Source organism: Castor canadensis, chromosome 14 (assembly GCF_047511655.1).
Source record: "Castor canadensis chromosome 14, mCasCan1.hap1v2, whole genome shotgun sequence".
Classification (NCBI taxonomy): Eukaryota; Metazoa; Chordata; class Mammalia; order Rodentia; family Castoridae; genus Castor; species Castor canadensis.
In genome coordinates, this window is record NC_133399.1 from 58591893 (window position 1) to 58609297 (window position 17405).

The 17405-nt window shown below is 39.0% G+C and overlaps 1 protein-coding gene across 3 annotated transcripts in view; it reads right to left on the reverse strand.

The window, feature by feature from the left end:
- The window catches only part of Ash2l (ASH2 like, histone lysine methyltransferase complex subunit), a 29380-nt gene extending 13725 nt beyond the window's left edge, over positions 1 to 15655 (reverse strand). The window contains exons 1-11 of one of the 3 annotated variants that reach the window (XM_074054634.1): positions 15423 to 15655; positions 14694 to 14760; positions 14339 to 14484; positions 11143 to 11231; positions 10786 to 10880; positions 6772 to 6867; positions 5596 to 5691; positions 4258 to 4333; positions 3622 to 3639; positions 2078 to 2171; positions 1095 to 1312 (exon numbers count right to left, since the gene is read on the reverse strand). In XM_074054634.1, the coding sequence (XP_073910735.1) occupies positions 1095 to 1312; positions 2078 to 2171; positions 3622 to 3639; positions 4258 to 4333; positions 5596 to 5691; positions 6772 to 6867; positions 10786 to 10880; positions 11143 to 11231; positions 14339 to 14484; positions 14694 to 14760; positions 15423 to 15616 (1189 nt within the window). In that variant the 5' untranslated portion in view covers positions 15617 to 15655. Of the gene's footprint in view, positions 1 to 1094; positions 1313 to 2077; positions 2172 to 3621; positions 3640 to 4257; positions 4334 to 5595; positions 5692 to 6771; positions 6868 to 10785; positions 10881 to 11142; positions 11232 to 14338; positions 14485 to 14693; positions 14761 to 14804; positions 15224 to 15422 lie in introns of those variants that run through there. The other 2 variants (XM_020167561.2, XM_074054635.1) reach the window with 2 other exon arrangements.
- Positions 15656 to 17405: the final 1750 nt, after the last annotated feature.

Sequence of the window (17405 nt, forward strand, 5' to 3'; positions counted from 1 at the left end):
AACAATTGAGTGCTAAACCAGTAAACAAAACTTTATGAAAAAACACATTATTTGCATAGCCTCAAAGTATTTTCCCCAAGATATTTATTGACTACAAAGGGAAAGACAGTAACTTTAAGTGGAGAAGCCAGCAGAACCACCTTAACTAAATACTGCAGTCGGCACAACCAACAAGACATATCAACACAGGAACCACATGAGATGATGCAATGAGAAGGAATAATTTCTGTTACTCTTCCCCATCCTATGTAATTTCAGTCTAATCATAAGAAAACATTAGATAGACCCTCACTGAGCAACATCTGACAAATAACCCAATTAATGCCTATAAAAAGTCCATGATCATGAAAGACAAACAATGGATAATGAATTGTTGAAGATGTTAAAAGACTGCAACAAGACTAAGGAGAAAGAACTAGACAAACTAAATTAGTTTGTTGTGATGTGGGATCCTAGGGAAAAAAGTGGAAACACTGATGAACTTTAGTAAGGTCTTTAGCTTCATTAATACTGGTTGAGTACAGGAAACCAAACGTGCTTCTGACTTTGCAGATTTTCAGATTTTGGAATATTCGAATATACTTTATTAGCTGAACATCCCTATTACAAAAGCTGTAAACCTAAAGTGCTCTGAAATCCGAAAATCTTTTTGAGTAACATGTTGGCACTCAAAAGATTTTGGATTTCTCATTTTCGGGTTAGGGAGGCTATTTACCAATTTAATAGTGTTTACCAATTTTAATAGTATTACAGTTTTGATTAACTACACTATGGTTGTATAAGATGTTACCTTTAGGAGAAAAGCTTCATGAGAAAAATTCTGTTTAACATTTTGCAACTTTACTGTAAATTTAAAATCAGTTCAAAATGAAAAGTTCCTAAAAACATATGCACATGTGTATAAAAAGTCTGAAACTTAAAACAAAAGACAGAGATGGAAATTATTTCCTATGTATTCTTGCTGAATCTGGTTAGAGCTCAGGGGTGGGGCAGTGGAACAGACTGAGATGTATATCTACTCCTAGACTGGACAAAGCTGCTGACTGCAGTTCAAAGTAACCGTGGTTCCACGTGATCATTATTATCTTACCCACCTCGATCATGGAGAGCTAACAAAACTCGTTCATACAAGCAGGCTCTGTAAAGGTCTCCAGGAATAGGTTTTCCTGCCCAGCAGTCAAGTTCAAGCTTCTCAGGATCAGGGGCGTGGGGATCAGGCTCAGCTAGAATATACCGATAGCCATCTTTGTTGAATGGGTGTTCCAAAGGGTAGCCGTGAGGGGGAAGACGCTGAGCAGAAAACAAAGGATCACTGAAAAAAGGAAAATAATTAAAATCAAGAACCTGAAATCACTTTGGGTTCAAATGCACTCTAGTCTGTAAGAAAAGTCCGATTTACTAAATTTCAGTTGGAGAACATGCAACTTCATAACAAGTGCTTTTCCTATCTCAAATAGATTATTGCCCTCTGCAGACAAAACAGGGAAACTTTATCTGGCAAAGTAGTTTTGGTTAAATTGACTGTAGTCTGTAGGCACTGACAATTTAAGCATGATCTGTGGTCAATGAAATTGAGCTAGTACATATTAGAGGAGAAAAGGAGAACAGGAACAAGGGTGATTTTCTTTAGTACATTTACTATGTAAACTAATGAGCAGAAGCTCAGGTATGAGCACTTACTATCTGCTTCCAGTCTAAATAAGAAGTGACCTGGATTTCATAATTAAACAAAGGGGAAAGGAAGAGGCATGAGGGGCAGGGGCAGGAAGTTAAGGAGCTAATATTTACTCCTTCTTCCCCATCTATACTTTCTCAAAGTGTCAGAAGGGAACTTTATTCCCCAGACTTATCACCAGATGCTGCTGCTGTCCTGGGGTTTGTTTTTATATAACAAGTTCATAAAATAGGATACCTAGGCTGGGGTTGTTCTATCCCTCAAGGGAATCAAGGCTGTGAAAAAATGGATAGGCTTTTTAGTCTCAGCCACGAGCTACTGCAGAGTATGGTTCTTTCCCTTCTGGTAGACTTTGACAGCACCAAATGCTCAAAGCGTGGGTGGGGTGGCTGTTCTTCCCACCTCCGGGCCTTCTTGGTGGTCCCTGTGGTCCCGCCATCCTGCTGCTTGCGCTTAGCTCCTCTTCCTTTTCCACTGCTTCCTGCTGTGATTCCCCCTTTGAAGAGATGGCAGATGACTCTCACTGAACTGAGATGGAAGCACCTCATGGATTCCACAGGGACTAACACACCCAATGTGCATTTGTGTAACACCACAGGAGGATTTCCTCCCCAAAAGCATATTGCTTTTCACCGATTCTGAAAGACATCTGAGTGTCTCACAGCCCAGAACATGGGGTTCTGACAGTAAGCTCAAATGAATCTAGCGCTAGTGAGATCTGTGTTGCATCTTCAACCTTCCTTAATGAACTGCAACCACCAGTGTACTTTCTGAGGATGTGACACAAATGCATTTGCCTGCTTTCAGATTCCAAGCCCACATAGCTAAAAAGAATGAAAACAATCACATGGATATAGTTTTTTCCCCCTATCAAATCAATACAAACATCCATAATGAAAATGTCCTCACTCTAGCTCCACGTTCCCTAGCTTGAACTGCACAATATTTTTAATAAACATGGTAAACGCACAATATCTGCTAAAGCAGTTAACTTGAATATCCAACGAGACAAAAGTACATCAAACATGGAAAACAAAAACAGAAGTACTTAAAAAAAAAGGTGTTTCTCTCCAGTGCTACTAGATATCTATCATGGTGATTTATGACACAAATAAGAAAGAAAGCTTTAAATTTAGAGGAAAAGTTTTAGTTCCATACTCATTCATCTATATGACATTTATTAAGATAAAGATTGTGTCAGTCCCATCAAATTCAGGTTAGACTAACGTGGTTTGTGAAATTAAGGGCAAGTAACGTCAATAGACAATTTACATATTTTATTCAAAAGCATTTGGCTACATGTTGAGACCACAAGGAATATTACCTTGTGTATTTCTGAAATAGGTACTTTGAAATTTTTGTCCCATTCCATTATTCCTCTGAGTTTGTTTTTCTCTCCTTCCAGAAAATGTCCCTGAACTGCAGGAAAACACCTTTATGTAAACAACTGCATAGAGTACTATATGTAAATTTGGGGCAAGCTTGGAAATGATCAGCAGTTCTGCTGCAATAAAAAGGATCAAGGCATTGAGGGTAGGTCATATTCTGCATATACAGGACCAAATTTATGTAGAATTTCCCTTTATGAACACGTCAGATGTTCCTACTTCTCATAAAAAGTATAATGCTAGACCACTGCAATGTCGTCAAAAAACTATTAAGCTTTTTTATTGTCATTTCCATTTAGAAGTTTAGATTCACCCCGGACAGATCAAGCAATACTAAGAGGACTGCTGGCCATGTTAGGCAGAATATGACAACATACAAGCTTTTAATTACTACATTAAACTGGAACTACTGTTTCATATTCAGTGCTATTGCCACCACTTTCACAATGCTTTAAAATTATTTAGTTTTAGCTTCTACCACAACTCAGCAAAAAGCATTTTCCAAACCACAAAATACTTAAGTCTGAGAGGCTGAAAGAAGACAGAGGAGGAATTCACCTCCAAAAGTGGCTCCACCTGTAAGAACAGAAGTGGCACCATGTGTTTGTCAAATTTTAACAATTAAGCAAGGAAAACATGGTGTATAAAAATAAACGATACACTTACATTTCCAACCCATCTTAGAAAGTTAATAACTGTGGAAAGGATTAAATATTTAAGATGCTCCCACTCCAAAAGAACAGTTAATGATGCCATGTGTTAGATGAGTAGCCAGCTACCTCCCAACTACTCTAGTTCTCACTAGATTCTACTAATAATAAAGAGCACACCCTTTATTAGGTGAGTTACCAAGCATGCTGCAAAGGGTGATCCATACAGAAATGCTGTCATACAAATACACTGAAGTTTCAGGGCAAGAAAAATTAGAAGATGGACATAGGAAGCTTGTTACAGCAAATTCCATCTATTTGTAGAATTAATATGTAGTAATAATTTTTTTAAGACCAAACTGCTGTGACAATATTTCTTCATTATCAACCACCAAGTCCTTGGGTAGCTGGTAAAAACTGAGTTCTGAACTTTAAAGCAGCTTCGTAAATATCCAGGTTTGGGTCACCCAAAAATGTCGAATCCTAGGCACATACAGACTTGTAACTTAAAAATATTTCAGCAATGACACATTTAAATACTTACCATTTAGATTCCCACTGGTAGACACTGCACTGCTTTGTTTTTGGTTATCATAAGCAGGACCAATGTTACTGAGATCCTGGAAGGAAAAATATCCTACTAAAAAAGAACGCTACATAAACCAATTAATCTGATTAATTTGGCAACTGCTCAAAAAATAGAGAAATTATAATAGCACAGGAAATGAAAATAATAATCCTAAAGAGTATGAAACTTGCAGGAGTCCCCAATTTGAATGCTTCAGGAATCCAGCTAGTGGGATGTGTGCAGCAAGCCAGGTGTAAGGGTCACAGTGATTTAATAATGGCAATTAACTGAGTTAGAGGAGGTAGAGCTGCATGGCAAACTAGAGTGCCTGAACCCCACTCCCTAGGGGAATTCTGACCCAGTGTTGTCACATAGTCCCATTTGTCTTTGGGTTATTTATTTATTTATTTGTTCATTTTTGCAGTGCTGGGGATTTGAACCCATAACCTTGTGCATGCTAAGTAACCATTCCACCACCAAGGTATGTCCCCAGCCCTTAGTTTGTTTGAGATAGGGTCTCACTATGTAACCCAGGCTGGCAATCCTACCTCTGCCTTCCAAGTGCTGGAATTATAGGTGTGGGTCACCATTCCCAGTTTATAAGAGACAGAAATTTGAATTTCTGCATGAAATCTCAAACTTCCTTGGTTTCCTCCCTCCTGCTCCTATTTTTTTCTTTTAAGCCAGGACCTCACACATGCTAGGCAAGTGCTCTAACACTGAGCTAAATCCCTATCCTCTCAAAATTTCAAATTTCAAAGACAGGAAACCAGCCTGTACTCCTAGCTACTTGGGAGGCTGGGGCAGGAGATCACTGGAGCCCAGGCAAGGTCAGCCTGGGAAACATTTCAAGGTCTTGTCTCAAAAAAAAGGTAGCAGATCAAACATTTTAAGGCAAACCTGAAAGATTTGATCTTCTTAGTTGCCAAGTGTGACCTCTGCAATTGAACAAACAGTAGAAATTTTCCTCTTCCTGTTATGCTAGATAAGCAACACAAATTCTTCTCCATAACAATTTTTCTTCCCAACTAAGAATGTTTTTAAGAGCAAAATTTGAGATAACAACAAGATTAGGAATAACTTGGAACAAACTAGAAGATTTACAAATCCATAACACTCTAAGTGGGTAAGTCAGAGTACGAAAACTGGTTCCTGGTTCAAGGTGAGTGTTCTTTCCACCTGTATCAATCACCTTTTATTTGCAGCCCATGGGCATATAATGGCAGTGTGTTATGTGGCAACTATACAGATATAAACAAAATCTGATTCTCAAGTGACTTCAAACAAAAGACAACGTGAAACAAATTAATGTACCTGATCCAAAAGTCCAAATTTGGGGTAATCTTCTTCTGGGTCTTTACTCCCTGGATCAGGGTGTTCCTTTACCAAGAACACATCTCTCTCTTTACTCTAAAAGGAAACAGCATCTTAATTAGCATTAATGAAAATTTTATACATAGAAATACAGAACAGGTGGTCAATCACTAATTTCAAAAGTCATTCTTGTAATCTCCAAGAATATAGTATTGTTTTCCCATCATTAAAAAATTGATACATGACCACCAAAAACTTCAAACAAAAGAGAAACTTAAAGAGAGCCAGTTCTTCAAATTCCTCACCTATTCTTCTGCCCTGCAGAAACAAGCACTACTAATAGCTTACTGTTGACTTCTCCCAGGTTATCTCTTTAGTTAATTCTAAGCTCAAGTTTAAAAGGGGTTTGAGGGTTTTTCCCCCCAAAGAAAAAAAGTTTCCAATTTCCAGGTGCCAACTGGCACATGCATGTAATACTAGCTACTAGGGAGTCTCAGATTGGGATGATCAAAGTCTCACGCTAGTCAGGACAAAGAGTTCGCAAGACTCCATCTCCAAAATAACCAGAGCAAAATGGACTGGAGGTGTGGCTCAAGTGGCAGAGTGCCTCCTTTGCAAGCATGAAGCCCTGAGTTCAAACACTCAGCCCTACCAAAAAAAACCCAATAAAACAAAAAAAAACTTGCAAATGAGCAGTGGAAAAGTATTTCTACTGTAAGTGAGAATGATGTTCACTTAAGACACAATATGCAACTCACTGAATTTGTGTTCAAAAACTATTTTTTTGGGGGGTGGACAGTTCTAGAGTTTAAAATCAGGGCCTGAGGTTTGCTAGGCAGGCAGTCTACCCCTTAAGCCACTGCACCAGCCCTATTTTTTGTGTTGGGTATTTTTAAGATAGAGTTTTGAGAACTATTTGCCCAACTTGCTTCAAGCCATGACCCTCCTGATCTCTGCTTCCTAAGTAGCTAGGATTACAGGCATAAGCCATCAGTGCCCTGCTGGAAAATATTACAATTTATAATTACCTGTATCTCATACTCTCAAAGATTTACTGTTAAGTTGTTCATTTTCTTAGTCATCACATTATTTCACAATGACACAAAATAAAATTTAGTTGTTAAAAAGAATAATGGTTTTCTAAATGCCAAGTCTGATCAATTTTAGTCTACTTACCATTGTTTTGACAATGTTATTTGGCCATGTCATTTTCCCAGGTCTCTGTCTGGTTGTCATGCACTCCCAATATTTATCAATAAATGGTATAATATCCTAATTTTTAAAATAAAATACATTAAGACTTATAATTGCATTCAAAGTTACGCTCATAAAACAGTAACATTTTCAAAGACCTTATTAGAATCGAATCAAAAACTCTTTAGCTTTTTAATCACTAAAAAAAATTTAATTTCTTGTAAAGTATATTGATTATGGGGCCTTCAAACAAATATATATAAAATTTAGCTACTTAGGGCTTATAATCCAATTGGAGAGAAAAAGTGTCCCATTCCCTTGCTTGTCAACTAGAAGATGACTCCCAAATCATCTACCATAAGCTAGATATCTTTAAGTCATCCTTGACTCTTCTCACAAAATTTACATCTATAGTCACCAAATGCACTGTAAAGTTTCAGAAACTTCACATAAATCAGGCTTCTTACCATCCCCGTTACTTTGACTGTAGCCCTTACCAGCTCTCATTTATATGACTGAAACAAGGTCTGACCTTGATCTTCTGGCATCAAATCACTTCAATTTTATATTATCTTCCAAAGTCTGCTACCACCAGAGTTAGCTTCACGAAAACTAAATCTTTACCAAAGGAACAGGGTTTGATCTGGGAAGTATAAGGGAAACCTGGAACAATTTGTTATTCCAGAAAGTAAGAAAGAATTCAGTAAGTGACGGGGAAGCCAGACATGATGATACATATAGATATAAACAATCCCAGTACACTAGAAGTTGAGGCAGGAGGATCTAGAGTTCCAGGGCAGCCTACCTATATAATGAGACCCTATCTTAAACAAAACAAAACAACTTTCTGGGGACATATCAGAAAGTTTCAGCTGCCAGGCACCAGTGGCTCAGTCCTACAATCCCAGATACTCAGGAGCAGAGATCTGGAGGATTACAGTTTGAAGCTGGCCCGGGCAAATAGTTTAAGACCCTATCTCAAAAATACCCAACACAAAAAAGGGCTGGTGGAGTAGCACACATAGTAGAGTGCCTGCCTAGCAAGCATGAGGCCCTGAGTTCAAATCCCAGTATTGCCCCCCATCCCCCGCAAAAGTTTCAGCTGTCAAGGTCATAAGGCTACATTAGTCAAACCTCAGACAATGTGCCAGAAATCCAATTATGGACTACAATGCAATCATGTATTACTGCTTTTAGGACCAAGATGAGATTAAATTAAACACAAGAGAGAATGATGAAGCCAAGAGACAAGGTAAGCATGAGACATAAAAACATGCTATAACACAAAAATTTTTTCTTAGAAGACTATATTCTAAAATAACAATAAGGGCTGGGGAGTGGCTCAAGTGGTAGAGCACCTGCCTAGCAAGCACAAGGCTCTGAGTTCAAACTTCAGTACTGCAAAAAAAAAAAGGAAGAAAAGAAGAAACTAAAACAGAGTATAGTTTAAGCCAGGAGAGGTAGTGCACACTTGTAATCCCACCACTTAGAAGATGTGGCAGAAGGATGGAGAGTTCTGAGGCCAGCTGGACTACATAGTGAGACCTTGTCTCAAAAAAGAAAAACAAAAAAATATATATGACATACTATGTATAGTAATGGATAGTGTATACACAAGTCTGTTATTTATTATCAAGTAATTCGTTGTCAAGTATTAGTTATGTGTAGTATTAGATACTACACATAACTGGCAGTGCAGTAGGTTTGTTTACACCAGCCACCACCACAAACTTGAGATAATACGATGTCAGTGGTGGCAACACCATCACTACGCAATAGGAATTTTTCAGCTCCATTTTAATGTTATGGGACCACTGTACTATATGCAATCTACTGATCAAAACATTATTAGCAATGCTTGACTGAACATCAATTATTTTGAAAATCCATGAATCCACAGCATTATTTTTTAAGAGGATAAAAGAAAACTCTTGTTTGTAGAACAGCTACAACCAATAAATGTATTGTTTTATATCCATCACTCTATTAACTGATTTAGAGTGGGATATGCAATGGTGGCTAAAACCACTGGGTGAAAGGATATCAATACATACACACAATCACAGTGTATCACCCCATAGATTATTAAAGGGTCACAAAGAAAAACAGTTTCCTTTAAGTGGAGGATGGCAATATAATGGAAGGGATAAACTTGTTCAAAGTACATTGTACGGATGTATGGAATTATAATGAAATCCCCCCCATATTACTGTATATATGCTAATTTGAAAATTAAATTACACTAAAAAGAGGCTCCTTTAATTCCTTTAAACAGTGGAATAATCGGCACACCCACCCCTTGCCAAGTACTCAAATTTAAGATCACCAGTGACAGAACAAACTACTACCTCACACTTCCTTACATGATACATCAAAAAACACACATTACCTATGTAACATTCTTGCCAAGAATGTTTAGCTTGAACCTAATCATAAGGAAACTCAGATAAATGCAAAGTGAGGAATATCATGCCAAACAGTTGTCCAAGCATGTGGAAATTTTAAATGCCACAGCAGATACCACCCCCCCTCCACAGCAAAAAGTAAAATAAAGGAACTATTCTCAATAAAAAAAATATTACAACTAAATGTATGGTGTGATCCTAATCAGATCCTGGATACAGGGTATAAGATAATAATAGCATTGAGAAAATATGAATATATATACTGCATCAGCATTAAAATTTTTTATTATAAGAACAATATCATGGCTGTATGTCAGAATACCTGGTAAAGTAGAATATCTACAAATTAGTCTCATATAGCTTAGATGAAAAATATAGATATGGGGAGGTAAAGCAAATGTGATAAAACATTGACATATGGTGAATTTAGGTTAAAAAAATGGATGATACTAGCTGAATTTCTCTGTAAGTCTGAAAAATTTCAAAATAACTTGGGAAAAAAAAAGAGGAAAAAACCCCAAACTTAACCACAATACTCCCTTATTTAAAGCACTTTTAACGTTAAAAAAGGAGAGGAACCATCTAGTGACTGCTCCAACTTACAAGAGTAAGTACAAACTTCTGTTTGGCAAACAAGGCTCCTACCAGTTTGATCCAGACAATATGGATCTTATGTTATACCCTAGACAAGTATTTTTCAAACTGTAGGTCGTAATAAATTTGAAGATTATAAAATCAATTTTGTAGATCAAGGGTACAAGATTGACTAGAACAAAAAATACCAGAGTGACGAATGAAAAGATCAGAGGGTAAGTTTTTATAAAACTTCTGTTTCAGCTTTAAATGAAAGTAGATTGGTATGAATGTACATAAGGTCACAATGGAAACTCCAGTTTTAAAAATGTACTTATTTTTAACATGGCACACCATGAATCATGGTGGGAAAGACTCTTGGATGGGCTAATCATTTAGTTTTGAATCCTAACTTTAGTCATGTGTTTTAATAATAAGAGATATTCTTTTATTTTTTTGAGACAGGGCTATATAGCCCAGGCTGGCCTATAATTCTCCATCCTCCCAAGTGCTAAGGTTTTAGGTATGCACCACTACACCCAGCTTTAAAGGATAATTCTTTTTGACCCTCTTTGACAAATCTGTGATGAGGCATCCATAAAAAGTGGCAAAACTAGACTGAGGTGGTTTGCCTCAGCCCTGATTATAATAGGATAAACAATTTTTTGCTTCTATAATCCAACCAAAACCAGTTAAGGATTCATAATACTAATAGCTAAGCCACATGACATATACTAGGAAATTAGTCAATCATATGAAATAAAAACAAGATATCCATTAAATCTTAAGTCTTTTATTCATAAAAATGGGGAGAAAGTACTTTTTTTTGGTTTGTTTTATTTTTTGTTTTCAGTACGGGGGCTTGAATTCAGGGCCTACACCTTGAGCCACTCCATCAGCCCTTTTTTTGTGATGGGTTTTTTTTTGAAATAGGGTGAATGTACTTGTTAAAGAGTATTTTTTATAAGCTCCACCTCATTCTTTAAAATAATTGCAGTTACATTAATTTCATACCTACCTTATCTTTAGAGAACATGGTTTTCGGATGTTCATCCTGTGTTCGGGACTGCCAAGTTAGGTTGGCCAAAGCACTAAGGCACATTTCCTTTAAGTCTACCAAAAACAAAAATGAAAAAAAAAATTTGTAATACATTTTTATCAACAAGAGGACACTCAACAAGATGTCCACAGAATGACTAGAACAGCCAAAAGTGGAGCCATGATTTGATCTGACACCAGCAACCACAATTATCCTAAGCTAAACTTCAACTTAACTTCTACCAGAGACAAGGCAAAGGTATCGAGTCCACTAGGCCCAAATCCCTTTTCTTTTTAAGTGAACAATCATTTCAAAATACTCCAGAGTTGTTCTTACTTGCTTGCTTCCGGAGGAAATAAGTGTTCCCACTATGATGGCATACATTGCAATGGAAACTGTAGTTGGTCATGAAAGGTAGACAGGATCTGTGGATCAGCCAAATGATACAAATTAGCGAACTACTGAATACATACTTCATTTTTTTTTTTTTTTTTTTGAGACAGTGTCCCTTTCTCTCTAGACAGCCAGGCTGGCCTCAAACTTGTGGTCATTCAGCCTCAACCTCCTGAGTGCTGTGGATTACAGGTGTGAATCACCACACCCAGCTCAATACATACGTCTTCTTTTTTTTTTTTTGTAATACTGGGGCTTGAACTCAGGGTCTTCACCTTGAGCCACTCTACCAGCCCTATTCTTGTGAAGGGTTTTCAAGATAGGGTCTCTCGGAACTATTTGCTTGGGCTGGCTTCGAACCGAGATCCTCCTGATCTCTGCCTCTTGAGTAGCTAGGATTACAGGCATGAGCCACCAGCATCCAGCAAGACATACTTCTTTATGAGACACAAATCAACAGTAACACTTTCTCCTCGGTGAAAGTTAGATTAAAATGTCAATATGTTGCCAGGCGTCTGTGGCTGACACCTGTAACCCAAGTAGCTATTTGGGGGGCACAGACAAGAAGGATCATAGTTCAAAGCCAGCCTGGGGATACAATTCTTGAGACATAATCTTGAAAATACAAAATAGGGCTGGTGGAGTGCTTCAAGTGGTACAGCACCTGCCTAGCAAGCCTCAGATCCTGAGCTCAAACTCCAGATACGTTAACATACACTTAAAAGGTCATCAATACCAAAGGTTGTTTTTGGTTTTTTTTTTTTGCAAGTGTCTGGATTTTTCTGTCAGACAAAAATTAATAAGCATGTTTCACCATAGTGGAAATTCTCACTGGCACCTTGTCCAGGTTAGTTTCTCTTTCTCTCTCTCTCTCATACTAGAAGATGAACTCAGGGCCTCAGGCTTACTAGGCAGGTACTCTACCACTTGAGCCACTCCATCAGCCTTTTTTGCATTGGTTATTTTTGAGACAGGGTCTCACTTTATGCCCAAAATAGCCTAGACTGAGATCCTCCTATTTGTGCTTCCCTGTATAGCAGGGAAGACAGTTGTGCACCACTGGTTGAGACAGGGGGGTCACTTGAACATTCTGCCCAGTTGGCCTCAAACAGAGATCATCTTTATCTCCTAGTACTTACTTGAGTATTAGAATTACAGATATAAGCCATCAAATCTGGCTCTAGTTTATATCTTTTTTTTTTTTTTAGCACCTGAAGACTAGGCCATCAGCACAAGAAGACAATGTAGTCTAAGACATATCTCTTTAAAGTGTCAATATCATTGCAAAGAACAATGTATGACAAGATGAATTTAAAAATGTAAATTATAGAAGACAACACAGAGTCACAAAACATTACTTGCCTCATTACCAAATAAGTCCTACAGATGATATTTAGTCTATAGGAGTTCAAAGGACTCTGGTAGTAACCTCAAATTTAGGAGTTACAGAATATTTGTCAAGGACAAGTTAAGAGCTGAATTTGGAAAGCTGAATGGGTTTCCTAAACAGGCAATGAGATGGTGAAAGATGATAAGAAATGAGAGATGAAGAAATGATGAGAGATGAGAAAATGAAAGCTAGCATAAACAAGTCTGTCTAGGACAAAGAATTTGTCAGGGATATGAGAAAACATAAGGTGTGATGGGACACACCTCTAGTCTCAGCTACTTGATCACTTGAACCCAGAAATTCACACAAACTCAAAACCAACCTAAGCAACATAGCCAGACTCATCTCAAGTAAATAAACAAACAAACAGGGCTTGAAAAGTTTGAAGCCCAAGGTCTTATATGCCAGGCAGAATTAGATTTTTTTCTATGGGTAATGGGAACTCCTTTAAAGGGAAGTGACATGGTTAAAGTGATAAGATGGGCCTGAAAGGGGAAGAGATTAGGAAAAAAAAAAAGAATCATAGAGGCTTTTATAATAGTCCTAGCAGAAGATAAAAGGCCCAGACTGCAGAAAAGTTAGTAAAGATGGAAAACATTTTATTTTGATAAAGCTTGGCAACCAATTAGATGGACAGTGATCAGGAAGTGAAAGAAATTCTATCCATTAATACTGGTTCTATATTCATAAAGAAAAAAAAAAGCTCGATTTGATTCTTCCATGGATGGCTCCTAGTTATCGCGCTAATAAATTTCCAACACTAGGCTCTGTCTATTCAAATTCTTCCTGGCCAAAATGCCCCAGTGTGTTTCCCGTACAGGTTTTTTTTTTTCAAACATTCTATTCTAGGTCACCAGTCAGTCATATGTTAATTGGTATATTAACATTTCTAAAACTACTTGAATTTTTTTTAACTGTTAAGCACACAACAAATTATAAAGGAAGGCATTTCTTTACAACTCCATTTAAAGGGGATTAATTTCAAAATAATGCAGCCTTAATAGTCTTAAAATTTGTTAGCATAATATGGAACAAACAACGTTACAAACAGCCAGGAGCACAATTATTCCCACAGACAATAAGTCAGTAATGCTCACCTGCTTGCTGTTGACCAAATGCCCTGAATAAGAAGAAACCTTTCATTCCCAACCATAATATGACTTTAATTTACTAGAAGTGCACGTTTAGAAAGAGGCCTTACTGAGGAGAGAGCACAGGACATCTAAAGGAACAAGTGAGAAGCAACAAAAAGGGGGTAAAAAGGCAGGCTCAAGCATGAAGAGCACTGATCAACTTTTTTTTTTTTTTTATTTAAAATTTTTATTTGTGGTGTTGGAGATCAAACCCAAGGCCTTGACTGTGAATGCTCTACCACTAAACACTCAAGTTTTTGACAAGTTTTGTCCATCACATGCACAAAATTGTTTCTGAAAAATACAAACATCCAATACAAGGCATAAATGATACGGTCTCAAATTTCTTTTCTAGTTGTATAGTTTTACTTCCCAATCAGATTGTATGCTCAAAAACAAGGGAAAAAACCCATCATTGTATCTATTAGGGCTGTGCCCTCAGTTAGTAGAAAACATGCTAAGAGAATTAAAACAATTCCTTATTTAACATCCTATTCACTGAATAAGCATTAGAAGACAGAAATATTATGCATTTATCTTGTCTACAAATTACTCAACTGTTGAGCAAGTTGAGATTTACTTAAGTAATTCTTACAAGCCTAGGAAATGTACTCACGAGGTATCTATGCCAAAGGTGTCAGCTGTGAACCATTTTGTACATATTCCACATTGCAATTCTACCTCTCCCAACTGCCGGCTATTCTCTTCATCCACGGAGCCAGCCTGAGTATCCATTGCCTCTGAAGTATCTCCAGCACCTTCCTGTAATCACAGAAAATAAAATGACTTAACTGTTTGTTTTTTTTTTTTTTTTTTTTGGTGGAACTGGGGTGTGAACTCAGGGCCTTATGCTTGCTAGGCAGGCACTCTTATCACTTGAGCCACTCCACCAGCCCGACTTGATTGTATTTTTGATTCCCTTAAATTTTTAAAAATATTTGCCTTGTAAACATCCAAAAAGAAACACTTACTAGAGTATCTTTTCCATTAGAAGATTCTGTTTCCAGACCACCACTTACATCAACCAAGTTTGCATCCCTGTAACAAAAGCACTCAAGTAAGAAACAGCAAGAGAAACTAACCTCAGAACACCTGTTCTCAAAGATGATGATAGAAATACAGCTGAAGTTCGCACTCGTACAGCTTTTTCAGCTAAGACGATTCTGGAGTCCAGAATACCCAGGATATTAGGAGGAATGTGGTCAAGACCGACACGGGCCCATGCAGCACAGGGAAGTTAATTCGGCCCTTACTGACAAGTCTACGTGTTGGAGTTGGTCCTTAGAGAGATGCAGCTCTCCCGTTCTGTTCTAAGGACTGTTGCTTCGTCCAGTGCGGCACTGTAAAGTGTTTTCTTTCCTGGGATGTTCGAGGAGCTGTTGCTACAGAAGTGAGCTACCTGCCTCCTACGCGGTGCAAGGGCCAGAGCGCAGACCTGAAGCCTGGCGCTCACGCCCGGAGGTGAGAGGTGCGGCAAGAGGCGCGACCTGAGACATTTCAGAGGGGCTGGTCTGGCGGTGGGGGCGGGGCCATGGCGCGGAGGGGGCGGGGCTATGGCGCGGAGGGGGCAGGGCGAGCCGAGCCGTTGGCGGCCGGGCTTGGGTTCCGAGAGGGCGGGCAGGAAAGCTGCCGGAGCCGCGGGATTCCAAGATGGGCGGGCCTCCCTCGTCTGGTCCTCCTCTGGCCCCCAGATGTCTTACCCGCTCTCAGCCTCTCCAGAACTGGGCTCAGCTGCAGGAGCAGCGGATGGCCCCTCTCCAGCCGGAGCGACGGCGGCGGCGACTGCCACCGGCTTCGTCTCTCCCTCTTCTGTCGTTGTTGCATTTGCAGCCGCTCCCGGGCCAGGTCCGGCACCCGCTCCCGGGCCGGGGCCGGTTCCCGCCGCCGCCATCATTGCCGCCGCCCAGGCTTCTCGCGAGAGTAGTAGCTCTGTCTCGTGCGAGTTGCTTCCTGGAACCATACTCTTCAAGTGGTAACGATTCCTGGTGGGCCCTCCACTTGCCTGAGAAATACTCACTGCAGGCCAGGCCCGCTTTAAAGCCAGGCGGTCGGGGCCGGGGCGCCAGAGATAGTCACTGGCTGCGCTAGGGGAAAGCCAGGAAGGCTTGTCTAGACTGGAAATCGCCGCTCAGATGAGACGACTTGAGAGCGCTGACTGTGCTGTGCACACATTGCTCGCCACTAAATATGGAAAATTTTTCAGAAAGACGAGTTCTCACCGCTCCGCCCATGGTGCGATCGGTTGCTTTGAGCTCGTTTCCACAAGGCGGTTAGAAACGAGAGCCCAAGCGAGGAGGGAATGTGGGTGAGCATCCAGACCGAGGCGGCCAAATGCACGCTCTTGAAGCCGCCGACGGCTTATGAGCAAGGAGCGAAATAGAGCCCGATGTCGGAGGACTTAGCTTAGAGAGGTAGACTGAAAGATTTTGAGCAGCCATTGTCAGGAGCTGGTAGTCGACATCACTCCAGTGAATGGGAATATTGGGAGCCGAGGTCTCCCAAACTCGAGGGTGCGACCTCAAGGAATTTATTCGGGCCAAGGCCGTTTCGGGAAATCAACGTTTAAATTGATCCTATTTTCTAAATGCTTACCGAAGGATATACTTGCCCTCTCACTTTACAAAAGAAAGGTGTACGTACCTCTCGGCAGTCCTCAATCAAATTTTACTATGATCAGTTTTCCCATGTTGTAGGAACCTCTAGGGCAGCTGACTGAACAATTGGAAAATAAGTAGATATTTTGATTTCTCAATTGGTTCTCGATTATTTGTTTTCAGCAAAATTACAGAAGGACCTAATAGAATTACTATTCTATTAGATTCTATTAGATTATTTTAAAGGTTGTTTTGATAAACCTTAAAATTAGTGGGTGATGTTTTAAGGAGTAACAACATACTTGCTCAACAACCCCCCAATATTGATTATTATAGCAGTTTTAGCAAGTCTAAAAATTCTTTTTTTTTAATTATGACGTACTGTTTGTACTTCATGACATACATTATAATAATTCAATACATACATAGAATGTGTAATAATCAAATCAGGGTAGTAAGCCCTTCCATCTCTTCAAACTTTTATCTTTTTGTTTTTTGAGATGGTCTTGTCTGTAGCCCAGGCTGGCCTCAAACTTGCAATCTAAAATACTGGGATTATAGGCATGTACACCATGTCAGGCTTAAACTTCAATCATTTTTATGTGCTGGGAATTTTGTACTCTTCATTTTGAAATAGATCATAGACTGTTTTATCCTGTTGAAAGCCAAAACTAATGTCTCCTCTTTGTGTTCTGGTGCCCTTTATCTGACACCTTTCCATTCTTCCCTCCACCCTTTCCAGTTTCTAGTGACCACTGTTTTCCTTTGTTCTTCCATGAAATTGTTTAGTTTCCACAAGTGAGTGAGAACATGTGGTATTTGTCTTTGTGCCTGGTTTATTTCACTTAACATGTTGCTGCAAATGACAAAATTTCATTCTTTTTAATGGCTGAATAATATTCTAGTGTGTGTGTATCACATTTTCCTTACATATTCATTGTTGATGGACATCTTGGTTAATTCCGTACCTTAGCTATTGTGACCAGTGCTGCAATAAACATGGTAATGCAAGTGTCTCTTTGGTATAATGACTTCATATCCTTTGGATATATTGTCAGTGGTGGGGTTGCTGAATCATACAGTAGTAGT